The 27,667-nt window shown below is 42.0% G+C and overlaps 1 protein-coding gene across 2 annotated transcripts; it reads left to right on the forward strand.

Moving 5' to 3' along the window:
* Window positions 1–8,306: 8,306 nt before the first annotated feature.
* On the forward strand, window positions 8,307–26,794 carry LGALS3 (galectin 3). Of its 2 annotated transcripts, XM_077909371.1 has the most exons (7): window positions 8,339–8,433; window positions 9,254–9,447; window positions 15,754–15,775; window positions 17,466–17,900; window positions 20,404–20,492; window positions 23,327–23,492; window positions 26,493–26,794. In XM_077909371.1, exons 3-7 carry the CDS (start codon window positions 15,758–15,760, stop codon window positions 26,646–26,648), a joined length of 864 nt encoding a protein of 287 aa, XP_077765497.1. In that variant the 5' UTR covers window positions 8,339–8,433; window positions 9,254–9,447; window positions 15,754–15,757; the 3' UTR covers window positions 26,649–26,794. The 2 variants fall into 2 exon arrangements, with proteins under 2 accessions (XP_077765498.1, XP_077765497.1); XM_077909372.1 differs by lacking the exon at window positions 9,254–9,447 and having other exon boundaries at window positions 8,307–8,433.
* The last annotated feature ends 873 nt before the right edge of the window (window positions 26,795–27,667 follow it).

A 27,667-nucleotide genomic window follows, 5' to 3' on the forward strand; every position in this document is an offset into this window, starting at 1 on the left:
CAAGAGAGACACTGCTCATGTAAGGACTATGGGGAACTTACAAATAGTTCCTCAGTGGGACAAAGGAGGCCTGGCTAGAACTGGCCAACGGTGGCTGTGATGTAATTTGGTGATACAATCACACATGTTCCATTTTGGGCACTGACTTCATTTAGTCAACCAAAGTAGAAAATTGGAAATGTGGTATTGTGTAGAATCCCATGAATACAATGTGATTGAAGGGTGGAAATTAATGAAAAGTCCAATTTACATTTCACAAAAAAGTATGGATACAGATACATAGATACATTTAGATATATGGTATATCTATCCATCTATAAATCACTCTAAAAAGAATTTATTCTTAAATGTTTTAAATCCATGTTTTTAAAATTTATGATTCAGAATGGGTTGCAGTGTTCTTATGAACTTGGAAATTATATAAACTGACCCAAGTAGCCTTACAGTGTGTGCTACTTGGAATCCTAGGATGTCTGAGAACAATGGACATGTGATGTATATAAAGCTGTATTGCTACAAAGAAAATCGGTAGAAGCACACATTTAAACTTGGAGTTTAACTTGGACCATCCCTCCTGGGTCTCTCTCCCCCATTTACCCAACCCTGACTACAAGGGCCCCCTAGCTCTTCCTCCTTGATCACAAGACTCACTCCAATTTAGCATCCTTGGACAGGTAGTTCCCTATGTCTGGAATTATCTTCTGTCATTATCTACTAACTCACTCACTTTTTTCAAGTCTTTGCTCAGATGTTACCTTATCCAAGTCTACTATTTAAATTGCAACTTGAGCTTTCCCTAGTCCTTCATGCTGCTGATCCCCCCTTCACTCTACTCTAATTTTTTCTTTTTTTCATAGTATTTATTAATTTCCAGCATGCTATACAATTTGCTTGTTCCTTAGATCTACTATTTATTGTTGGTTCTCTGGGCCATTCTTTCATTTCCTCCCTAATTGCAATGTTATTTGCTGTATGCCATGTGATTCACTGATGGACCCAAGTGGCATATAGTAGGCACTCAATATTTGCTAAGTGAATAAATTCAAAGTGTGGGCTGTAGAGAAAAAGCCTCTGGCTGTTTTATTATCATTTTCAATGCTGCTTCCCCTAGCTCACTATCTAATGTTCCTTAAAAATGATTTTTAAAAATTTAAGAGTGAAAGATTCAATTAATAAGTTGCTATGTTTGTAAAATACAAAAGGAAATTATATCTATTCCCCAGGGAACTGATTAAGGATTGACCACTTATTTTGGATAAATAGACTTAGTCTGAAAGCAAGTTCATTATGAAGTAGTTATCAGTTTCCTTTGCAAAATGTATTTAAAGAGTTATTTTACGGTCAATGATCCCTTCCAACTTCAAAATCTCTCAACTTCTGGTGACCTGTTCTTGGTAGTGGGGTTTTTTCTTCTTCCTTCCTTAACTCTCTCCCTTACCCCTCTCTTTCTTCTTTTCCTTCTCTCTCTTTCTTTTCTTTCTTTCTTTCTTTCTTTCTTTCTTTCTTTCTTTCTTTCTTTTCTTCTTTCTTTCCTTCTCTCTCTCTTTTTCTTTCTTTCTTTCTTTCTTTCTTTCTTTCTTTCTTTCTTTCTTTCTTTCTTTCTTTCTTTCTTCTTTTTTCCTTCTTTCCTTCTTTCTTTCTGTTGTGTTCTTTGCCTCAGTCTATTGAATGGTTAATATACCATTTCCAAACACTTGTTTCTCAGCCCCTGATGTACTTTCCACTTGATCTATGTTGTGATCTTGGTCATATTTAGTGCTCTGTGCCTGAGCTTTCTCATCTGTAAAATGGGGGCAAAATTACTAAAAAAAAAAAAAAAAAAAAAAAATCAAATCAGTAATCAAAAAACTCCCAACAAACAAAAGTCCAGGACCAAATGGCTTCACAGGCAAATTCTACCAAACATTTATTTTTTAAAAATATTTTATTTATAGGGGGCAGGTCAAGATGGCAGAAGAGTAGGTCCCCAAGTCACCTGTCCCCACCAACTTACCTAAGGATTTTATTTACTTATTCATGAGAGACATAGAGAGAAAAAAGATTGAGAGAGAGAGAGAGAGGCAGAGACACAGACAGAGGAGAAGCAGGCTCTATCCAGGAAGCCCGATATGGGACTTGATCCTGGGACTCCAGGATCATGCCCTGGGCCAAAGGCAGGCACCAAACCGCTGAGCCACCCAGAATTCCCTCTACCAAACATTTAAAGAAGAGTTAGTACTGGGGTACCTAACTGGCTCGGTAAAACATGCAACTCCTGATTTCAGGGTTATGAGTTCAAGCCCCATGTTGGGCATAGAGTCTACCTTAAAAAAAAAAAAAGAGAGAGAGAGTTAATACCTATTCTTCTCTAACTATTCCAAAAAGTAGAAAAGGAAGGAAAACTTCCAAATTCATTCTATGAGGTCAGCATTACCCTGATGCCAAAACCAAATAAAGACATCACAAAAAAAGAGAACTCCAGGCCAATATCCCTGATGAATATGGATGCAAAAATCCTCACAAAATACTAGAGAACTGAATCCAACAATACAGTAAAAAAATCATTCATCATAATCAAGGGTTTATTTCTGGGTTGCAAGGGAGATTCAATGTCATGAATCAATCAACGTGATACATCACATCAATAAGAGAAAGCACAAGAGTCATCTAATCTTTTCAATAGACGCAAAGAAAGTATTTGACAAAGTACAACATCCACTCATGATTTAAAAAACCCTCAACAAAGTAGGTTTAGGGGGAACATACCTCAACATACTTAAGGCATATCTGAACAAACCCAGAGCTAACATCATCTTCAATGGGGAAAAACTGAGAGCCTTTTCCCTAATGTCAGGAACAAGACAAGGATGTCCGCTCTTAACACTTTTATTCAACACTGTACTGGAAGTCCTAGCCACAACAATCAGACAACAAAAAGAAATAAAAGGCATCTAAATCAGTAAGGAAGAAGTAAAATTTTCACTATTTGCAAATGAAATGATACCATATATAGAAAACCTGAAAGACTCCACCAAATAACTGCTAGAATTTTTTTTAAAGATTTTATTTATTGGGGATCCCTGGGTGGCGCAGCGGTTTGGCGCCTGCCTTTGGCCCAGGGCGCGATCCTGGAGACCCGGGTTCGAATCCCACATCAGGCTCCCGGTGCATGGAGCCTGCTTCTCCCTCTGCCTGTGTCTCTGCCTCTCTCTCTCTCTCTGTGACTATCATAAATAAAAAAAATAAATAAATAAAAATAAAAAAATAAAAAAAAAGATTTTATTTATTTATTCATGAGAGACACACAGAGAGAGAGAGGCAGAGACACAGGCAGAGGGAGAAGCAGGCTCCACTCAGGGAGCCTAATGTGGGACTTGATCCCAGGTCTCCAGGATCAGGCCCTGGACTGAAGGCGGCGCTAAACCGCTGAGCCACCTGGGCTGCCCAGAACTGCTAGAATTAATAAACATATCCAGTAAAGTCTCAGGATACAAAATCAATCTACAGAAATCTGTTGCATTTCTATAACCAATAATGAAGCAGCAAAAAGAGAAATTAAAAAAAATCCTATTTATAATTGCACCAAAAATAATAAGATACCTAAGAATAAACCTAATCAAAGTAGTGAAAGACCTGTACTCTGAAAACTATAAAACACTGAGAAAAGAAATTGAAGATGACACAAAGAAATGGAAAGATATTTAATGCTCACAGAGTGGAAAAGCAAATATTGCTAAAATGTGTATACTACCCAAAGCAATCTATTCACTTAATGTAATCCCTATCATAGAGTTAGAACAATCCTAAAGTTTGTATGGAGTCACAAAAAAAACCAAAGAGCCAAAGCAAACTTGAAAAACCAAAACAAAGGTGAAGGCATTACAATCCTAATCTTTTTTTTTCTATTTTTTATTTATTTATTTTTTTACAATCCTAATATTTAAGTTTTTTTTTTTAAGATTTTATTTATTTATTCATGAGAGACACAGAGAGAGGCAGAGACATGGGCAGAGGGAGAAGCGGGCTCCATGCAGGGAGGCCAACACAGGACTCTAGGATCACACCTTGGGCTGAAGGCCAACGCTCAACCTAATCTTTAAGTTATGTTACAAAGCTAAAGGGATCAAAACAGTATGGTACTGGCACAAAAACAGACACATAGATTAATGAAATAGAATAGAAAACAGAAAAAAAAAAACCCTTGCAATTATATGGTCAATTAATCTTCGACAAAGCAGGAAAGAATATCCAGTGGGAAAGAGAATAGCACTTTAACAAACGACATTGGGAAAACCGACAGCAACATACAAAAGAATGAAACTGGACCACGTTCTTACACCATATACCAAAATAAACTCAAAATGGATTAAAGACCTAAGTGTGAGACTTGAAACCATAAAGCTCCTAGAAGAGAACACAGGCAGTAACTTCTTTGAATTGGTTGTAGTAACTTCTTTATATATATGTATTCTGAGGAAATTGAAGCAAAAGCAAAAATAAACTATTGAGACTAATCAAAATAAAAAGCTTCTGCATAGCCAAAAAAACAATCAACAAAACTAAAAGGCAACCTACAGAATGGAAGAAGTTATGTCCAAATGACATATCTAATATAGAGTTAATATTCAAAATATATAAAGAATTTATAAAATTCAATGCCCCAAAAACAAATAATCCCATTAAAAAATGGGCAGAAGAATGAATAGACATTTTTCCAAAGAAGACATACAGATAGCTAAGAGACATGAAAAGATGTTCATCATTTATCAGGGAAATGCAAATCAAAACTACAATGTGATTTCACCTCACATCTGTCAGAATGGCTAAAATAAAAACCACAAGAAATAATAGGTATTGGTGAGGATTTGGAGAAAACGGGAACTGTCTTGCTTTATTGGTGGGAATACAAACTGGTGTAGCCACTCTGAAACACAGTGTAGAGGTTCCCCAAAAAGCTAAAATAACTACCCTATGATCCAGCAATCACACTACTGGCTAGTTACCCAAAGAATACAAAAACACAGGGACGCCTGGGTGGCTCAGCGGTTGAGCGTCTGCCTTTGGCTCAGGGTGTGATCCTGGAGTCCAGGGATCGAGTCCCTTATCGGGCTCCCTGCATGGAGCCTGCTTCTCCCTCTGCTTGTGTCTCTGCCTTCTCTGTGTGTGTGTCTCTCATGAATAAATAAATAAAATCTTAAAAAAAATACAAAAACACAAATTAAAAGGGATACATGCACCCCAATGTTTATAGCAGCACTATTTACAATAGCCAAGATATGGCTGATGACTGGATAAAGAAGATGTGGTATATATACACAGTGGAATATTCAGCCATAAAAAAGCATGAAATCTTGCCATTTGCAATGACATGCATGGAGCTAGATGGTATCATATTAAGTGAAATAAGTCAGTCAAATACCATATGACAAATAACATATGAATTCCACTCATATGTGGAATTTAAGGAAAAAAACCCAAATGAACAAAGGGAAAAAAAGAGCGACAAACCATGAAACACACTTTAACTATACAGAACAATCTGATGGTTACCAGAGGGAAGGTGGGTGAGGGAAAGGGTAAAATAGAGGATAGAGATTAAGGAGTACACTTGTTGTGCTGAGCACAGGGTGATTAAAAAGAAAACAAAGAAAACTTGGAAAAAAAATAAAATGGAGGTAAAAATACCTTCCCCCATATGTATACCAAACTTAGTACAAGGCACATGATAAGTACTTAATGAATATTAGCTCTTATTATTCCTAACATTTTTTTGATATATGTATATACTATGAAATGTTCACCACAGTAAAATTAGTTAACACATTCACCACCACACATTACCATTTTTTTGTGTGTGAGAACATTTAAGGTTACTCTCTGTCAAATATGTGATATAGTATTGTTAATAATAGTCATCATGCTGTACATTAGGTTCCCAGAACTTATTTATCCTGTAACTGAACATTTTTACCCTTTGACCAACATCTCTCCATTTTCTCTCATATCCCCAGGCTCTGGTAAACATCATTCTACTCTGTTTCTATGAGTTCTTTTAGATTCCATATGATATTTGTCTTTCTCTGCTTGACTTATTTCACTTACCATAATACCCTGAAGGTACATCCATGTTGTTGCAAATAGCAGGATATCCTTCTTTCTCATGGCCTGGATTTTCCTCTGTGTGACTTTTTTTTTTTTTTTTAATCCATTCATCCATCAACAGACACTTGGGTTGTTTCCATGTCTTGGCTATTGTGAACAATGCTGCAGTAGACACAGGGATGCAGATATCTCTTCAAGATGTGATTTCATTTCCTTTAAATATATACCAAGAAGTAGGATTGCTAAGTCATATGGTAGTTCTATTTTTACTTTCTTGAGGAACCTCCATATCATTTTCCATAATGGCTATACCAATTTACATTCTCACCTACAGTACACAAAGGATTCCCTTGTTCACATCCTTGCCGACACCTCTTGTCTTTTTGATGATGGCCATTCTAACAGATGTGAAGTGATATCTTACTTTGGTTTGGAGTTGCATATCCCTGATGATTAGTGATGTTGAATGCCTTTTCTTTTTAAAAAGATTTTATTTATTTATTTATTCGAGAGATAGATAGAGATTGAGATAGAGATAGAGATAGAGATAGATATAGAGATTGAGATAGAGATACAGATAGAGATAGAGATAGATAGAGATAGAGATAGAGATAGAGAGAGAGAGAGAGAGAGAGAGAGAGGCAGAGACACAGACAGAGGAGAAGCAGGCTCCATGCAGGGAGCCCCACGCGGACCGATCCCGCCTCCGGGATCACGCCCTGGGCTGAAGGCGGCGCTAAACCACTGAGCCACCCGGGCTGCCCTGAATGTCTTTTCATTACCTGTTGGTCATATGTCTTCTTTGGGAAAACGTCTATTCAGGTCTTTTGCCCATTGGTTGGATAAGATTATTTGGGTTTTTTTGCTATTAAGTTCTATGAGTTCCTTATATATTTTGGAGATTAAGTTCTGTTATCAGATACATAGTTCACAAATAGCTTCTCCCATTCCATAGGCTGTTTTTTAATTTGTTGATTATTTCTTTTGCGATGCAGCTTTTTAGTTTGATGTAGTCTCACTTGTTTATTTTTGTCTTTGGTGCTTGTACTTTGGAGTCATATCTGAAAAATTATTGCCAAGACCAATATCAAGGAGCTTTCGCCCTGTTTTCTTCTAGGAGTTTTATGTTTTGAGGTCTTACAATTAAGCCTTTGATCCACTGTGAGTTAATTTTTGTGAGTGGATATCTGAACTTAAAAAAAATCCATCTTGGACATCCTTAACCATTTCACTCAGTGATTATCCACGGAAATGATACCATATAAATGCCTTCTCTCCTGCAAGAATCACTATTTGCTGTAAGAACATTTCTTAAAGGGCAGTTCCGGTGGCTCAGCGGTTTAGCGCCACCTTCAGCCCAGGGCCTGATCCTGGAGACCCGGGGTCGAGTCCCACATCAGGCTCCCAGCATGGAGCCTGCTTCCCCCTCTGCCTGTTTCTCTGCCTCTCTCTGTGTGTCTCTCATGAATAAATAGTCTTTAAAAAAATATATCTTAGAGTGGTAGCTTTATCCTATTTCTGCCTTTACCAAAGCCACTTTGTGTTTACCGGTTCCCTCCGTCCTTCATCAGGACTCTCCCCAGTCTTTGAGAAAACAAATAGGCATTCTAGGAAGGGATGCAGTGGGGAGCAAACAAGCAGAAACGATTTAGGGCTCTCGCACGGCAGCTCAGAAAGGGAACGAGTGCAAGGTCAGGAATATGGGGGCATCTCTCTCTCTCACCCAGCACCTCAGAAAACTGGACAGGGCCCTCCCAGTGACACAAGTCCCCAAGCACTTCTTGGGAACGCTTTGCTACCGGAGAGGGTTTAGGTAAAATAAATGCAGAAAGGACGAGAGGGCCTGCAATTCAAGCCGAAAACAAGCAAACTCGGTGAAAGCCAGCCAGCAAGCAAGACTCTGTAAAAAGAAGCGCACTGGGAAGCCTTCGCAGGCTCTCGGTCCCGGTGGAGGGAGGCACCAGGTGAATCTGGAGAGACGGCGGGGAACGTGGCCACACGCCAGGTCTCGGGCGGCCGCGGGACCGCGGCTGGGGGCTGCGGGGCTGCGGGGCTGCGGGGCTGCGGGGCTGCGGGGCTGCAGGCCGCCCCCAGCGTCCCCCCGCCGCCCTCGGGGCCGGGAGCTTCTCAGCGGCGCCCGGGACCCGCCCGCCGGGTGTGCGCTGGGGCCTCGCCCGCGGGGAGGGGCCGGGCCGGGCCGGGCCGGGGGGGAGGGGGGACCCGCCCCCTAGAGGCGGGCGGGCCGGGCCTATTTGAGGCGCGGGGCCGCCGCCCCGTCAGGGATCGCGCCGCCTCCCCGAAGCCGTCCCCGAAGCCGTCCCCGCAGCGAGCGAACGAGCGCCGAGGCGTGGGGTGAGCTGCGGGGGCGCGGCGGGGGCGCGGCGGGGGGCGCGGCGGGGGGCACGGGGTGAGCGGCGGGGGCGCGGGGGCACGGGGGGCGCGGGGGGCGCAGGGGGCGCAGGGGGCGCGCGGGAGCACGGGGTGAGCGGCGGGGGCACGGGGGGCGCAGGGGGCGCGCGGGAGCACGGGGTGAGCGGCGGGGGCGCGGGGGCACTGGGGGCGCAGGGGGCACGGGGGGCGCAGGGGGCGCGCGGGAGCACGGGGTGAGCGGCGGGGGCGCGCGGGGGTCACGGGGGCGCAAGGGGCACGGCGGGCGCGCGGGGGCCGCGGACCGAGCCTGCTGGCGGCCGGGCCCGGGGAGCGGGGGCCGGCGGTCTGCGGGGGCGGGGGGCGCGGAGGGACGGAGGTCGCTTGCGGGGCCCGCAGCCTGCGTCTCCCCAGAGAGCGGCGTGCGACTTCGGGAAAGTTGGCGGCGCGTTGCGGGACTCCCGTACCGGTCCTGGAGCGCGCGGGTGCGTCCGCCGGCGAGCGGGTGGCGGGGGCGCGCGCTCGGCCACCCCAGCGGCCCGCCGAGGCTTGGGATTCGGGAGGGGGTCCCCCGTCCCAGGGGCCTCCCGCGCGCCATGGCTGTGGGGACGCGCGGGAGCTCGGGTACCACACCCGGCAGGGGCAGGGGCTGCGCCGCTCGCTGGGTGCTGATCCCACAGAAAGCGGTGATGCCCCAGGGCCTGGGTGGGCATGTGCATGGCCTGGCGAACACTGCACATCCTAAGCTTTTGCAAATCAGTGACTCATCCCTGCCATTGGCTAATGTGGGCATTAATGAACCCAGGTCTGCGCGGCGAGGACGCGTAGGGTGTGGCAGAAAGAGCAGAGCCCCAGCGGAGCCAGCTTTTAAAACCGATTTGGAGGTGCACTGTGAATTGTCAGGTGCTAAAATAAAAACACTGTAACGTGCGTGTCCTCTGAGGAGCAGCAGCGTAACGCCGGAGAGGCAGGGACTTCGGCTTCAGGCCCACCCTTCAAGTTAGTGGTTCCTATTCCAGATACTGTGGAATCTTTGTAAAGTGACTCCTGGGAGTTGGGTTGCTGAAGGCTGAACCACAGTGACCCAGTCGGTTTCCGGGATTCTGGGAAAGGAATGGAAGACAGGTCCTCGGTGACCTTTGGGGGATTGGAACTGCTTCCTAGATTCATAACGTTTGGGGGTTACACTTAGAATCAGCACCTCTTCCATGTTCTGGGGGAAAGTTTGATGATGGTCTTTGAATGTTTTGAGCTTTGAAGTGCTGGAAGGATGTCTCACCAGGTTACTTAAGGAATAGAAGAAGGGGAACACTGATAAATTGAGCCTGTTTTTTGCAGGGGTCTTTAATTAATGAAGCCTCACTATGCTACAAATATGCATAAATGTTTTTACTATAAAGACTTCAGTTACTGCTATATTGCTCTATATATCAGTTATTGCAGTGAGCTCAAAGGCCAGTGTTCATCTCACCTATAGTTTATAGTTACCTATTTGTTTAGAACCTCATCAGCCAGACTCTAAATCTTAACTGCAACAGGCGCCTACACTCATGTATTATATGAGCATCTCATGTTGACCTTAGATACAGTTGACTTGTAAGCTCAAGGTATTTGAGACTCATGGTAACTGATCTGAAACCTAGCCTCCCTTTCCTGTGATGGTTTGGGAAAGAGGCTCCCACCGAGGACAGCTGGGTTGACATTGGGTGTCTAGAGCCTGAACTGGGTAATTAAATTCTGAGTGCTAAGCCTGCCAGGGCAGTGCTTGCTGTAAACTTCCAATTTGCTGCTGACTAAGTATCATGTGTTCTTTCTCTCTTGACTGATGTTCAGCTTTTCCATAGGGGGAAAAAATCAGTAACTGAGAGGCACCGAGTAACTTTACCTTCCTTGATGCTGAGGAACTATGATAAGAAGGAAATCCTAGTAAAAGACCAGTTTCCTTTGTTCCAACTCAGCATCACTGAATTTGGCTTTGGAAAGTACTTTCCTCACGCCCTGCTCCTTTTTTCAGCAAGAGCAGGAAGTAGACTGCCTCTCCTGTGGTCTTTGGAGAGGAGGTGTGGGCAGTGCCTTGGGGTTCTGAGGAAATACATTCGTGATCTACTTCTCTTTCAGCTTGTATAAAGGTCAGGGCCCTGTGTGAGCAGAAATTTCAGAAGTGCTCCCAGGAACCCTGGCTACTGGACTAATTGCTAGGTGGATCTAGAATAGCAGAGTACAGTAAATAGCCCCTCTTTATTAGAGGGAAAAGCTACAATTAACAGCCAATTAAAATGATCTACATTCTGACTCATGTTTAAATTCTTTATTCCAAAGCAACATTGAACTACTTTCTGTAGGTTTTTCCAAATGTGAAGACTTACATAGTATTTCCTCATGTTTTGTTTGTTTTGTTTTGCTTTAACGTAGGGTTTCTTTCCTGGTGCTTCTAAATTTTCCGCTGCTGGGAATGGCAGGATGGAGTTCATGTATGTGTAGTATCTATAGGGTGAGAAGATTTTTTTTTACATTTGATTGTGTCTCTATATAAATAGTTCATCTAAAAGAAAGAGACAGAGGGACAGAGAGACAGAAAGAGAGAGGAAATTTCCAGGCAAGTAAGAAAGATATTTATCTAAATAGTTTTTTTTTTTTTTAAGTTCTAAGGTTGCTAACCTTTATTTCAAAAAAGCATTGGTTATAACCTTTTTTGAAAAACAGATACAGATCTGATGGTAGAGAATAAACATTTTGAAACAGTGCGTATCCAATTTTTGGAGAAGTACACTTTATTGGTTTAAATGTGGTTATAATTAGCAAAGTGACTGTGCAAAATGGCATCATTATATTCAATACTGTGTGTATCAAAGCTCACTGAATGAGTCACTCAGCTAGTTTTCTGACAAAAACATGGTTTCTTTTTTTAATTTGTTTACAATTTCAACATGTTATGTAGTTCTGAATGAATAGGCCAGAGAATTAATTTCTAAGTGAAGTAATTAACACTTTTAAAGGATGATACTTTAAAATTTCAAAGAGTGAGGTTTGACATTCAGTATAAAATGAACCTGAGGGATCCCTGGGTGGCGCAGCGGTTTGGCGCCTGCCTTTGGCCCAGGGCGCGATCCTGGAGACCCAGGATCGAATCCCACATCGGGCTCCCGCTGCATGGAGCCTGCTTCTCCCTCTGCCTGTGTCTCTGCCTCTCTTTCTCTCTGTAACTATCAGAAATAAATAAAAAAAATTAAAAAAAAAATAAAATGAACCTGAATTATGAGTGAGGATGCTTGGACCCTGGTTGTTGGCCTGCCAAGAACAGAATGACTTTGGGCCACCTCTCTGAGCCTCAGTTTCCTTACACCTATTTTTTTTTTAAGATTTTATTTATTTATTCATAGACACAGAGAGAGAGAGGCAGAGACACAGGCAGAGGGAGAAGCAGGCTCCATGCAGGGAGCCCGATGTGGGACTCGATCCCGAGTCTCCAGGATCACACCCCAGGCTGCAGGCGGCACCAAACCGCTGCACCACCAGGGTTGCCCAGTTTCCTTACATCTAGAATGGGAATATTAACTTTCCCCTGAAAATCTTATAAGATTATTATCAGAATGAAAATAGGGAAAGTATGGAAAAGTGCTTTATAAGCTGAAAAGCACCACATTAATGCAGGGTGTCATTATTCTAATGAGCTTGTCTAATGTATCACAGCATAATACAAACTGTCAACCAAGGCTTTATATGAAACACAGTGGAAAGAAAGTGGAATCTGCTTTGTTTCTCAAATTGTTTTAGTTGGAGCTGAAAATAAGTTGAATATGCTTGAGCAGAGACTTTAAGAAGAAATGTTACATTTTGGAAATGCTGCTTTAGTTTCTAGTTGTAATCAGCCTTTAAACACATTTTAGTTTGATTGGAGTTATGTTAATATGACACCTTATTAGGCCAATGGTACAGATTTAGCTAGTTTTAACTATTGAAACTAACTTTTTGGTTTTTATTGACCTTGTATCTCCACTTCTATAGGGATACACATGTTAATCAGCCTAGACAGGTGTATCTCAACCAGGCACAACTTTGCCCTTTAGCCTCAGCTTCCAAGATGTGTAGCAATGTCTGAAGACATTTTTGGTTGTCATAATTGGGAGGTGGGGTATTGTGCTATTAGCACCTTATATATTGAAGCCATAGATGCTAGTTGGAGACATTTCCAACTCCGACAAAGAATCCAACCTGAAATGTCAGTGGTGCTGAGGTTGGGAAAAAGCCTTTACAGAATAGGAATATCTAAGAGAAGCCAAAACACACTTATGAAGTTGTAAGTCTGGGTCTTTATTTATTTATTTATTTATTTATTTTTAGTCTGGGTCTTTAGTATGTTATGCAGGAATGGAAGAAGTTTGTGTAATCAAACGAACTGAACTTTCTGCCCATCGTGAAGTTCAAGATTGTTTCCTTCCAGCATCCAAAATAAGAGAGGCTTTGTTTTCTTAAGAAGCGTCCTTTCTGGGTGCGCCTGGGTGGCTCAGTCAGTTAAGCATCTGTCTTCAGCTCAGGTCATGATTCTGGGCATCCTGGGATCAGGCCCCACATCAGGCTCTCTGCTCAACAGGGAGTGTGCTTCGCTCTCTCCCTCTCACCCTCTTCCTGCTCGTGTTCTCTCTCTCTTTCTTGTTCTCTTTTTAAAATAAATAAATATCTTTTTTAAAAGATTTTATTTATTTATTCATCAAAGAGAGAGAGAGAGGCAGAGACACAGGCAGAGGGAGAAGCAGGCTCCATGCCAGGAGCCCGACGTGGGACTCGATCCCAGGTCTCCAGGATCACACCCCAAGCTGAAGGCGGCGCTAAACTGCTGATCCACCAGGGCTGCCCATAAATATCTCTTATTTATTTATTTATTTATTTATTTATTTATTTATTTATTTATAATTTATTTTATTTTATTTATTTATGATAGTCATACAGAGAGAAAGAGAGAGAGGCAGAGACACAGGCAGAGTGAGAAGCAGGCTCCATGCACCGGGAGCCTGATGTGGAATTCGATCCCGGGTTTCCAGGATCGCGCCCTGGGCCAAAGGCAGGCGCCAAACCGCTGTGCCACCCAGGGATCCCCATAAATATCTTTTAGAAGGAAGGAAGGAAGGAAGGAAGGAAGGAAGGAAGGAAGGAAGGAAGGAAAAAAGGAAAGGAAAAAGGAAAGGAAAAAGGAAAGGAAAAAGGAAAGGAGAAAAAAAAAAGAAAAGAAAAGTCCTTTCTGGGGCACCTGGCTGGCTCAGTCCGTAGAACATGCAACTCTTGATCTCAGGATTGTGAGTTTGAACCCCATGTTGGGTGTAGAGATTACTTAAAATCTTAAAAGAAAAAAAAGACTTCCTTTCTTTTCCTTTTCTGTAATAACACTTGTCTCAAGTTCCTCCTGTGGTGGCTGCACACTTTTCTAAGCAGCAGTAGCCTTTTGGGGAAGGAAGCCCAAGTGGAGAAGCAGGTGACTTCTGCTTTAAAAGATTAAATGCTGGGGATCCCTGGGTGGCTCAGCAGTTTAGCGTTGCCTTCAGCCTAGGGCGTGATCCTGGAGTCCCGGGATTGAGTCCCTGTCGGGCTCCCTGCATGGAGCCTGCTTCTCCCTCTGCCTGTGTCTCTGCCTCTCTCTCTCTCTCTCTCTCTCTCTCTCTCTCTGTCTATCATGAATAAATAAATAAAAAATCTTAAAAAGAAAAGGCTTAAATGCTACAGGAAATACATGAATGTAAGCCCTGGGAGAGTCACTGTGACTTCCTACTCAAATTGCTAGCAGTTTCCCACATTTGAAGATGGATGATATGGTGATACCATAAACTGCTTCCAAATATGTTTGAGAATGTCCAGATTTAAAAAAGAGATGTGCAAAAAAACTTAGAAGGTAATATTCAACTGTGACATAAATAGCAGAGTATGATAAACTATCTGATATGTACAAATGGAGGACATTCAGTCCTAGGAGGACATTAAGTTGTTAAGTCTTTTTTTTTTTTTTTACCAAAAAGTCTGATATTTTAACTGTTTAGGACCTATCAATTATTATTCTTTAGGGGTAATGTCATTTCTTAAAATAATTTAGTACATATCACAGTGGGCAACTCAAGGGAAAAGAGATTCTGATTGTTTAAGATCTAGATCACTTTGGCCATAGTTCAGGTGATCCTGACTCAAGAAAACTCACCCAGGCCTTAGGATTCCAAAGCTTCCCTCTTCCCCTCACTGCCAGAGCACCTGCAGTGGGAGCAGGTATAAAACATCTTAAATGGTTAGAGACTTGGCATAGGGAGAGGAGCAGGAGAAAGCAGGAAGGTTGTGTCAAGGCCACCCCTCGAGTCAGCTCTGGGCAAAGCCAACTCTTTTTGGTTAGCATCCTACCCAAAAATATTTTACTCTACATTGCCTGACTTCTTTTCTTTTCACCCTAGTTTGTTATACTGCCTGAGTTTCGTTTGGAGTAACAAATATCATGAATTAAAAAAAAGAAGTGTTCTGTACCTGCCTTTTTTTTCTTCATTGCTCCACATCCGGATCTCACCTCTCCTTTAAGGCTTAGTTCAAACAATACCACCTCTTCCCATTTTAGAAGTCATAGTTCTAGTTGCGATGCCCCATCACACAGTCTGGCTCACAGCATTGATCCCTCGTGATTCCTGATGGCCCGTGAGCCCTTTGACCATACAGATCTTGGCCTGTCTTCGGACCCAAGCAAGAGCATGGTGCCTGGCCCAGAGCAGACATAAATACGTGCAAATGAAGGAATAAATCATTGGTAGCAACTCCATCTGGGGCATTGGTTTTCAAATCTCAGTAGGAATCTGTCAACTCTGCTTTCCTCCTAAAACCCAGAAGAGGGCATGGGGTTGATCTTGGGAGTGGGAGGGAAGGTGGGTGATATTAAGAGGCTCAACTCTTTGTAAGAGGTGGTGGAAAAAGCACCCAGGAAGAAAGGTGAGGAGGACCACAGATGAACCAGGACTGTTTCTGTCCTTACCAAAGAAAGGGGCAGGACATTTGCTTCCTCGTTCCTTCAGAACGTAGGTTGGTCTGATTAGACTTGAGAATTACGAGTTAAATAGGGCTTGGTGATCTAGCTGGAGTGCATCCCTGCTAGAGCTTTTTTTTTTTCCTTGTAGTTCCACACTATTGATTTAGGTGTATTTGGGGAATATACTGGCTTGGTTTAGAAGAATGCCTGTAGATAATCTAGAACTGCCCAATGTACTGTGTGTGATGTTATATTAATATGGAAACTGGTGAAATTGTCTAGGATCAAATGATAACCTATCTTTTTTCCCCCCTTTTCAGGAAAATGGCAGACAGTTTTTCAGTAAGTGTTTTATGTCTGTTTTCTTACTGTAATATCCATTCCACGTAGGTTGAGGGCTTTCTTTACCATCAGACATTCGCTTCTAATTCTCTCACCATGTGGCTTCCTCTGGCCTTAACTGTCCAATGAGGGCTGGTTAGCTCAAGTCTTGTTTTTCCAGCAATAGGTTCAGGAAGAAAGCCAGGGAGATTGATGCCTGGGACTCACTAACCATAACTCCTTTACTAAAAAGCCTGCGATAGAAACAGTTTGACTTCATGGGCAGAAGCTGAGAAATAATATGAGCAAAGGGAAGGATGGTGCAATGGTGCTGTCTCAGCATCCTGATTTCTACGATTTTTCTTTTCATGTCAGTTAGAGATGATGTACTTTTACATAGAGGAAGGCTAGCTCCTGACTTTGGCAGGTTACAAAAGGCAACCCTCCATGATCCGAGATGATGGGAAGAAAGAATAAAGGGATGCAGGAGAGGCCACAGCTGCCCGGATGCCCCATGAGGCAAAAAGGACAGGGGAGCTACCCAGGCTTCTCTCTTCTTCCTATTCTTTAATTTCTGGCCGATGCTTCTCCTTAGCCAGACTCATCTGGAAGCCTTTAAACACCATCTTCAGGGGTCAGTTCCCCTGTGATCAGCCCAGGGCAAGGAGAGGGATGGATTTGACCAGCACATTGCCACATTGGGAATGTGGCAGGACTGACTCTGCTGTCAGACATGGAACTCATTGAACTATGAGAACTCAAGCCCATCATTCTGACCACCTACTGTAGGGCTTCTCTTCATCTAAACCATGTAGTTGTTTGACTAAATAATCATCAAAACACAGATAAAGCAAGTACCTGCTTATATCAGAAACCACTGTGCATGGCCGTGTACCTATTGTGGCTGCCAGGGACAGTCTTGTGGTTCTGCTAGAGATTGGAAATGGGACTGGAAGCCCTTTGAGAGCTGCTAAGAAGGGGACCACACCTCTTAGAAATCCTTCTCTGGAATGGTCTTGTGAAACTGGTATGGAGGCTTCTATTAAGCCATCCTTGTTCTTTCCAAGGAAAAGCCTTATACCATTGGATAGTTGTATGAACTTTACCATGTAGTTCATATGTTGACACTATATGGCCAAGAAAATATGGCAATCGCTATTAGAATTATAGTGCATCAAAAAAACACATTCTTTATGGAAAGACAATTCATGTTAAGAACTATAAATTGCTTTGCTTTGTTTTGCATTTTCTATATGGCTCTCCTCATCCCCATACAAACAGTAATTAATCTGGAATCCCACTTAATGGCATGATCTGTCTTTAAAAAAAAACAACTTAAAAATTTTAAACTAGTTTTAGATTTATAAAAAAATTGCATGGATAGTACAAAGAGTTCCCATTTACCCTATGTCCACTTCCCTCTAATATTAATGTCTTACATTAGTATGGTACATTTTTTACTATTAATAAACCAGTACTGATACATTATTACTAAAAAAGAAAAAGAAAGTGATGAAGCATATATAACCCCAAAGTCTAATTTTAGTCTTATGAACTGCAAACTGTTTAATAGGCAGGAAAATTTTGTTGATGTGAATTTCATACCCTTACTGTATCCCTCTACTTCTTAGATCCCATATTCCTGTTTTCCTGAAAGTTCTGTTTTTGTGAATGTTTTTCATCCTGTAATTATTGATATCTTTCTGTCTAGCTTAATGATGCTTTATCTGGGTCTGGAAACCCAAACCCTCAAGGATGGCCTGGTCCATGGGGAAACCAGCCTGCTGGAGCAGGGGGCTACCCAGGGGCCTCCTATCCTGGTGCCTACCCTGGCCAGGCACCTCCCGGCGGCTACCCTGGCCAGGCACCTCCCGGCGGCTACCCTGGCCAGGCACCACCCGGCGGCTACCCTGGCCAGGCACCTCCCGGTGGCTACCCTGGCCAGGCACCTCCCGGCGGCTACCCTGGCCAGGCGCCTCCTGGCACCTACCCTGGCCCCACAGCACCTGCTTATCCTGGCCCAACAGCACCAGGAACCCAACCCGGGCAACCGAGTGGGCCTGGGGCCTACCCGCCTCCTGGACAACCAAGCGCTCCGGGAGCCTACCCTGCGGCTGGTCCCTTTGGCATCCCTGCTGGACCACTGGTAAGATGGAACTAGCCATTTCATATACTTGAGTGTGATCAGGACAAAGCTAATGACGAACGAACAGAACAATTTTCTCAAGTCGGTGCCATTACTTTGCTGTGCTCTGGCTGGGAGCTGGCTCTGAGCACCAACCTGCAAAGGGCTTCAGAGAGACCTGAAGCTTTAAACTCGCTGCATAGAGCCACTTTTCAAGGACCAACCATGGTGTATGTCAGCCCATTAGAAAAACTCATTGTTTGTATTGAGATTAGTATGTGTACTATTAGTATGAAGAGAAGTCAGTGTATCTTTTCAAGACATCTGTAAGGCAGGTTTAATATAAATGAAGTTAAGATCATAGTAATGAGGGTACATTTTAGTTAATATTATCAATAAACAGTACATAACTCATACCAGCAGTGTGCTTCTACATGGGTGATATCCTTTAACCCCATAACTGCCCTGAAAGATACTGTTACTAGTCCTACTTTTACACATGAGGAAATGAGACAGTAGAGAATTAGTTACACAATTTGTCTAGGCTCATAGAGGGAATGTGTAGGGAAACCAAGGTAATATGGTTTTGAAAAAACCTTCTAGAGATAATTTTGTGATTTTAGGATTGAATTTTCATTTGTATTAAAACCCATTTTAGTATATGAATTCTAAGTATAAAACCTAACTCTGTGGAGACCCTAGACACATCTCAAAAATAGATCCTTCACTTCCAGATGTATAATCTAGTTGGGAGATAACATATAGATGTTGGGAAAGCATTTAGTAGCAGTGTGGGATCAGACCCTCTCAGGACCATGTGGACGTTGGCATAGGTAGCATCTGACCTGCCTTTAGGTCTGCCTAGAGGAGAGTACAGAGAAGGCGTTGGGTGCATGGGCAGCATTGAGCAGGCCTTGGTTGACCACAGGTAGTCTTTTGTAGACAGATGGGGACATGGAAGCTGTGAAAAGGAAGAGGCAGATGTGAGAGGGGTTGCAGAGGAAGAACCCCAGGAACTAGTTGTTAGGTCTTAGTCAGGGATGACTGGGTTTTCAAGGCCAGACAATTAGAGCAGCAGCTAAGGGTCAGCCCGAACCAGGAACTCAGGAAGGAGATCTGTTGGGGCATGGGGAGGAAGAAACAAACTCCAGTTCACACCTGTTGGACTTGAAGCATCTGTAGGAAATGCAAATAGGAGGAAGTATAGGTCTAGAGAGAAAAGACTTGGCTGGTGGTTGAACTGGGGTTGGGGGGGCTGGGGTAAGAAATTATGAAGGGAAAAGAGAAAAGGCCAAAGGGAGTTTGGGAATATTTACAGCACCTTGAACATAGATGGTTAATAAATTTTTGTGGAAGAACTAGGGAATGTATTAGATGAAGAGTGTTCTTCATTCCAGAAATTTTTAGGATCTGCCACACTCAAAGCACCCTGTTGATTCCATGTAAGTAGAGCTTATGAGAACTCACAAGTCCCCAGATGTGACACAATGCCTGCTCTCAGGGAGCAAATGACCATGATGAAGTACGTTATGTGACAGGGTTCTTAAGAGGGGCACAAGGATGTATAACTAAAACTGATATGATTATATCTCAGTAAAAGTAATTTTTAAAAAAGAAAAGTGGCACAAAAATGTTAATGTTGATTGCAAGGGCAAGCCTAAGCCTTTCCAAAAAATAGTCCACATGAATGAATCATAGATTAGGATGGCCTTACTAGTGAGAGATACAGTGCTCCAAAAGGGAATATGTTCTGTCTTTGGCACCAATTAACTGATGGCTCTATTCCTTTTTTTTTTTTTTTTAAAGATTTATTTATTTATTTAGTCAATCGGAGAAGGACAATCATCATATGATTTCACTCATACATGGAATATAAGAAATAGTGAAAGAGATTATAAGGGAAAGAGGGGAACTGAGTGGGAAAAATGAGAGAGGGAGACAAACCATGAGAGACCCCTAACTCTGGGAAACAAAGGGTTGCAGAAGGGGAGGTGGGTCGGGGGATGGGGTAACTGGGTGATGAGCATTCAGGAGGGCACTTGATGAGGTGAGCACTGGGTGTTATACTATATGTTGGCAAATCGAGCTTAAATAAAAACAAAGGTAAAAAATAAAATAAAATTATTTATTTATTTATTTATTTGAGAGAGAAAGAGAGAGAGAGAGAGAGAGAAAGAGAGAGAGAGAGACACCAAGCCAAGGGAGAGGCAGAGGGAGAGGAAGAAGCTCCCTGCTCAGTGGGGAGCCTGACAAGAGACTATCCCAGGACCCTGGGATCATGACCTGAGCCAAAGGCAGACACTTAACTGAGCCACCCAGGAGCCCCCTGATGGTTTTATTCATGATTATTACTTACTTGTACATGTAGGAAGCCTTATCCCTTCAGGCCTTGGGCAGGGTGGCCTGAGAATCTGGAAAAATGGCTTAAATTAGGGTTATGTGTTAGTCACATTAGCAAAATATTTTCCTTTCTTTCCCCAAGAACACATGACTCTATTGATACATGTATGTTTTTTATTCCCAGACTGTGCCTTATGACCTACCTTTGCCTGGAGGAGTCAAGCCTCGCATGCTGATAACAATTCTGGGCACAGTAAGGCCCAGTGCAAACAGGTAAAGAGCAAAATTAGCAACTCTAACATATTTGTCAATTGGTTTTTGAATAAAGGATGATCTGTTTCAAATTTTAATAAAATTTTTAAAATTTTACATTGAGAATTCTATATCACAGAATGGGATTATCTCATAAATCATGTGTGTGTTCCCACCAAGAGGACAAAATGTCCCTCACTTAAATCTTGTTTTTTCTCCCAGAACTACAATGGAACAGTTCTACTTTTTTTTTTTTTTTAAGATTTTATTTATTAATTTGAGAGAGCAAGCACAAGCATGAGCAGGGGGAAGGGCAGAAGGAGAAGCAGACTTCTCGCTGAGCAGGGAGCTCTACTTCGATCTGGAGCTGAAGGCAGATGCTTAACTGACTGACCCACCCAGGCACCCCCAAAAAGTTTTACTTTGTGGGGATAAAGGGAAAGAGCAGACAACCCATTCAGAAAAACCTAAGTTATTCCTGGCAGTGAGAGCCTTAGAATTTAAGGGAAGTACAGTCTTATGTAATGTAATACTTGGCCATCTCTCTACCGCTGAGCCATGTATTGTCTAAAAAACCAAGCATGCGTTTTATATCTAGATACCCATTAAAGATTAGGGTCAAAAACACAAAGATTGCACTGGATGTAATTTTGAGTTCATCTGAGAGCTTACACATCATACCTCTCTCCCCTCATATTTGGACAGATCACCCTGCAGCCATGCAGGTCCCAGTGCAGTCTTAGTGGGCTTGACTGTCCTTTCTGCCTTCCTCCTGGGCACAAAGCAGAGTCATAGATTCCCAAGCTGTCAGCCAGGTCTACAGATGTTAAGTGGCAGGATGGTGGAACCCCAGTCTTCTGAGTAGACACTACTTATGTAAAGATTTGAAAAGGGGCGCCTGAGTGGCTCAGCGGTTAAGTGCATCTGCCTTCGGCTCAGGGCATGATCCTGGAGTTTGGGATCGAGTCCCACATCAGGTTCCCTGCATGGAGCCTGCTTCTCTCTCTGCCTGTGTCTCTGCCTCTCTCTTTCTGTGTTTCTCATAAATAAATAAATAAAATCTTTAAAAAAAAAAAAAAGATTTGAAAAGACCCTACAAGTTAAAGACTGCTTCAAAAGAAGTCAACTTTGGGTATTGGGACTGGTTTTGATGGAGGTGAGCTAGGATGGAGTAAGCCCCTGAGCTCATCTAGGAAAATCCATACTGATTTATGGCTGCCCTGGGATGCCTGGCTGTGGTTATCACCACTGCTTGTATTTACATGTAATACAAGCAGGTTAAGGATACCCTGAAGACATCCAGGATGCCTGTCCTGAGGTGGTAGTACCATTAAAGCTCCTGCAGCCATAAATTGATCTGTGTTTCTGGGTCTTACCGACAGTGCACAAAAGGTACAAGTTCAAGCTATGTACACAGGTACACAGGATTCTTATGAATCGATAAACAACTTTGTGTCTTTCACTTTGCTCCTCGTGGATCCGTGGGAACCCCCTTTTCTGTTACCAGGAAATGGACTCAGCCTCTGATATAATCATTTTACATCCAGCCAGCCTTCTCTGGTTCTGGTTGGTAGCCAGGACCCTAAGCCCTCTCTTCTTTCCACACAGCCTGTACAGCTTCTCTCTAAACACAGTACTTACCTGCACGATAAAGCTGGCCTCACAGCCAGTTACAATGTCCTTATCCATCTTGCTTCCCCAAATAACACAGAACCCAGCACATCTGATCCTATGCATTCAGCACTTACGATTTGTACTCCTTCCTCAGCCACTATCACACAGATCCACACTGGATGTTTGTCTCATTCAGGGTTTTTGCACTAAAACCTTAGCCCCAGTAATACTAGAGATGCACACAGACTGTGGCAGATTAATATTAATTTTGGTAGAAATGGTTAAGATGGTAGTAAACTGAAAAAACAGTTGCTTCATTCTGCAAAATTTATGTGATGAGTTACATGAAGAAAAGAATGCTTAAGGTGGTAGAGATGGCAAGGTCTTCCTTTTCACTGTAGAGAAAATATAGCTGTCGGATTTTTTTAAAGTCAAATACAAATGCCATTGCCATCTGATTATATTGATCCTCTCCCTGTGCATTCAGTCGTTGAAAGACATTTGTGGTTGTATGTGTGTTACTGGGGAAATGAAAATGCCCAAGAAATCATTGTTAATAGGTTGAGTGTAGACCTTTTTAAAACGAGAGCACCTGCTGATTCTGACATTAGTGCTCCAGGGAGCAGACTTTGAGAAGCTGAGGGTAGGGTTAATTCTTGAACAGTCTGAGGACTTGTGTTTGCATTAACATCCAAGGAGAAGGAACAAGGTCAAAAAGTTAAGCCAGCACTTCCATTAATTCCACTTCCCATCTTGGAATGTTTAACACATTTATCTCTCCATGACTTCACAACTTAGCAACAGGATTCTGAACATTATGTTCTCTCATTCTTGGTATTTTAGGACTAAGTTTTTGGTTAACTAGAAGGAAGCCAGGTATTTGATAGGTATTAAAAGTAACTGGCAGGGCAGGAAAGAGGTAACCATTATGATTTGAAGAGTTTTCATAGTAGGCAGTAAAGAGGGAATGACAGCTAAATGGAATGATGTGACCAAAGACAAGGAGGCAAAAAAAGTGAACACGTACTGCCTTGCATACTTTCCAATACTACAAGGGCGCATCAAACAGTGGCTTCGTTTACTTTCCAGTTTGAAGCCATACTCTGGTTTATTTGCTTCCCTTTAGAAAATGTTGTGTATTTTATAAAATGATTTGATCTTTAGAAAATGATGAATTCTTCCTTTGATACAAATGTACAACTTGAATCATTTTACTAACTCTGGTCTTTGGTTTAAAACAGACTTGCTCTAGATTTCAAGAGAGGGAATGATGTTGCCTTCCACTTTAACCCACGCTTCAATGAAGACAACAAGAGAGTCATTGTTTGCAATACCAAGCTGGATAATATCTGGGGAAAGGAAGAAAGGCAGGCAGCTTTTCCATTCGAAAGTGGTAAACCATTCAAAGTAAGTTATTGCTGGGCAACTCTCTTGGGTCCCCTCCCTCTTTGGGAGCTTTATACTGTCGCTCAATAAACTTTGCTGCCCACAAAAAAAAACCCAAAATCAAAACAAATTAAAAAAAACAAAGTAAGTTATTGCTACTATTATATATTGATAATATATATTTCTCATGGGGAATCACTCTACAACCACGATGCACTTGAAATGAATTTTTATCAGCTATCCTGGGACACCTAGCCAGTACCTCTGCTCCTCATCCTGAGGGACCAGGCTCAACAGGACTGGCACACTCTCTAGCTCCATGTCGGCATTTCACCATTGTCCCTGTTACTACACCTTTTGAGTTTTTAAAGCTTTTCTGAAAATGAGAAAAATAGCATCTTTAATAAAAAAGGAAGAAGGGGGCACCTGTGTGGCTTAATTGGTTAACTGACTCTTGATCTCTGCTCAGGTCTTAATCTCAGGGTCATTAGTTCCAGCTCCATGTTGGGCTCCACACTGGACTTGGAGCTTACTGAAAAAACGAAAAAAAAGGCAGAAAGTCTTGATGGTACAGTTGGGCTGAGACTCATGCAGCGTAGCTGGCATGGCAATCAAAACTAATTTTTTTAAATTCTGAAATTAATGTTTGTTTTATTAAAAAGAAATTTTACAGATTTTCAAATTAGAAAACCTCCAAAAAAAAGAAAAAAAAAAAAAGAAAACCTCCATCTTTTCCCCTTTCTCCCAACCTCACAAGGGTTGCAACTTGGTTAATATTCTTCCAGTATTTTCTATGACATACAACGCTATTTATTTTAAAAACTTTATTTATTGGGCAGCCCAGGTGGCTCAGCGGTTTAGTGCCGCCTTCAGCTCAGGGCGTGATCCTGGAGACCCGGGATCAAGTCCTACTTCGGGCTCCCTGCATGAGCCTGCTTCTCCCTCTGCTTGTGTCTCTGCCTCTCTCTCTCTCTCTCTCTCTCCCCTCTCTGTGTTTTTCATGAATAAATAAAATCTTAAAAAAAAAACTTTATTAAGTAATCTCTACCCCTGAACTCATGACTCTGAGGTGGTTATGTTGACAGTAGAGTGGCCAATAAAACAACTAGACTATAAGTTCCTCAAAGGCAGGGACTAGGGATCCCTGGGTGGCTCAGCAGTTTAGTGCCACCTTCAGCCCAGGGCGTGATCCTGGAGTCCGGGAATCGAGTCCCATGTCAGGATCCCTGCATGGACCCTGCTTCTCCCTCTGCCTGTGTCTCTGCCTCTCTCTGTGTGTCTCTCACGAATAAATAAAATCTTAAAAAAAAAAAAAAAGGCAGGGACTAATAGGGACCATGTTCTATATTTGGTGGACATCTCTTCATATTAGAGCATCATTATTTAATAACATTTCATTGCTTAGATATGTGCTTATTCTATGAGTGCCCTATGGATGATAATTTGGAACATGGAAATATTCCAAATAAATGAAACCTGGAAAAATTTATTTTACTAAAACAGTATAATATTGGTCCTTATAAATCTTTGCTTCCTAGAAGTTTATTCCAAGAACGTACATAATTTTTTAGAAAGATTTTATTTATTTATTTGAGACAGAGAGAGAGAGAAGCACAAGCAGGGGACAGGGGAGGGGCAGGAGAGGAAGCCCGACACGGGGCATCATCCCAGGACTCCGAGATTGTACCTGAGCTGAAGGCAGCCGCTTAACCGACAGGACCACCCAGGTGCCCAAGAATGTACATATCTAAAATTTAGATAAGATATTGCCAAAGTGCTGCTTTCAAAAGGCTGTAAGGATAAACATGTTCACTACTATTGGAAGAGTGTTTCCCCTACTCTTGCCCCAACTGGTTATTATCAATTCTCACAACATATGCCACCCTCTTAGAGAATTTCTACTTCAGTATTTTTCATTTATTTATTGAAGTATAGCTGACAAAATTACATTAGTTTCAGGTGTACAACATAGTGATCAACATCTCTATATGCTATGCTGTGCTTACAAGTGTAGCTACCATCTGTCACCATACAACACTATTACAGTACCACTGACTGTATTCCCTATGCTGTACCTTGTACCCCATGACTCACTCATCCCATAACTGGAAACCTGTACCTCCCACTCCCCTTCAACCATCTTGCCTGTCCTTGTAGGTACCCCTCTCCTCTGGCAACCATCAGTTTGTTTTTTGTATTCATGGGTCTGTTTCTGCTTTTTGTGCATTTATTTCTTCCTTTGATTTTTTAGATTCCACATGTAAGTAAAATCATGGTATTTGTCCTCTGTCTGACTTATTTTATTTAGCATAATATCACCTAGGTCTATCTATGGTATCACAAATGGCAAGATCTCATTCTTTCTTATGGCCAAGAAATATTCCATTGCATATATTATATAACACATATTATATAATATATACAGATAGATCGATCTCACATCTTCATCTATTCATCTATGGATCCATACTTACATTGCTTCCGTATCTTGGCTATTATAAACAATGCTGCAGTAAACATAGGGGTGCATTTATCTTCTCAAACTAGTGTTTTCATTTTCTTTGGGTAAATAGGCAATAGTGGACTTACTGAATCATAATAGTATTTCTATCTTTAATTTTTTGAGGAACCTCCATACTATTTTCCACAGTGGCTGCACCAATTTACATTCCCACTAACAGTGCATGAATGCTCCTTTTTCTCCATATCCTCGCTAGCACTTGGTGTGTTTATTTTTTACTTTTAGGTGTTGGCCATACAAAAACTTTGTTTTTGTGTAGATACATTATTAATCTTTACCTTTATAGCTTTACCTTATCTTTATCATCTTTTTTTTATTTTATTTTGCTTGAATCTTTGGATAATCTGTGGAATTTATTTTTGCTGTAAAGTTCCTTTTTTGGACTTCAGTCAGTTCCACGGATGATCAGAAAGATGAAACGTGGGACATTCTGAGCTTAGGCCAGACTGGTCTTGAAATTAATGAGCATTTCTAACAGTTTTGTGTATGTGCCATTTCAGATACAAGTGCTGGTTGAATCTGACCACTTCAAGGTTGCGGTCAATGATGCCCATTTGTTGCAGTACAATCATCGGATGAAAAATCTCCCGGAAATCAGCAAACTGGGAATTTCTGGTGACATAGATCTCACCAGTGCTTCATATGCTATGATATAATCTTAAAGGAGAAGATTTAAAAAAAAGAGAATTGAATATTCATTTAAACTTACACATGTAAACTTCATGTTTCGACTGAAAAATTTTACCTTTATTCATCACTATCCTTCTTGTAAATCATCCATTTAATAAACATTCTAAGAGTTCCCTGTCTTTATGTGCCATTTAATTGGGGCAATTTATTCTTGATAAAGCACAATGGACTCAGTGGAAAAGGAATATGTAGCAATATTAATATCACATTAGAGTCTCCCAGAGTTTTCTATACTTACTAAAACATTTAAAGAAAATATTTTAGGGATGCCTGGGTGGCTTAGTGGTTGAGCATCTGCCTTCGGCCCAGGACGTGATCCGCCAGATCAAGTCCCACATCGGGCTCCCTGCATGGATGGAGCCTGCTTCTCCCTCTGCCTATGTCTCTGCCTCTCATGAATGAATAAATAAAATCTTAAAGAAAATATGGGGGATTCCTGGGTGGCTCAGGGGTTTAGCACCTGCCTTTGGCCCAGGGCATGATCCTGGAGTCCCGGGATTGAGTCCCACGTCGGACTCCCGGCATGGAGCCTGCTTCTCCCTCTGCCTGTGTCTCTGCCTCTCTCTATGTCTATCATGAATAAATTTAAAAATATATTTTAATTTTTTTTAAAGAAAATATTTTAATCTCTGTCTCTCAGAGTTTCATAAAACCCTGAAGATGCTACAAGAAAATCATTCTCCCATTTTCTTAAGTTTATATTCAGGAAATGAGAAAAACACAAAGTGTGGCTGTTAATGACCTACAGTTATTGTTAGCATTCTGGTATATTTCTTTTCACTCCTTTTAACTATTTTTTCTAAATTATACTTAGCTGTTTTCAAATCCGTATTTGATAACAGGATGAGACAATCTTGTAAGTTCTTTTGGTTTTTATGAAATCTCCATATTTGTAGAGGAAAAATGAAGCTCTTAATTAGATACTATATCGTCAGCTTGAAAAATTTAATAGTTCCTATTGCCAACATTCTTAACTGCGCCTTTC

The sequence above is a fragment of the Canis aureus genome, chromosome 9, assembly GCF_053574225.1.
Source record: "Canis aureus isolate CA01 chromosome 9, VMU_Caureus_v.1.0, whole genome shotgun sequence".
Classification (NCBI taxonomy): domain Eukaryota; kingdom Metazoa; phylum Chordata; class Mammalia; order Carnivora; family Canidae; genus Canis; species Canis aureus.

Coding starts and splice junctions, on each gene's coding strand:
- LGALS3 (XM_077909372.1), top strand. Junction 17,901..20,403: donor GCATCCCTGCTGGACCACTG/GTAAGATGGAAC, acceptor TTTTATTCCCAG/ACTGTGCCTTATGACCTACC. Junction 23,493..26,492: donor AAAGTGGTAAACCATTCAAA/GTAAGTTATTGC, acceptor GTGCCATTTCAG/ATACAAGTGCTGGTTGAATC.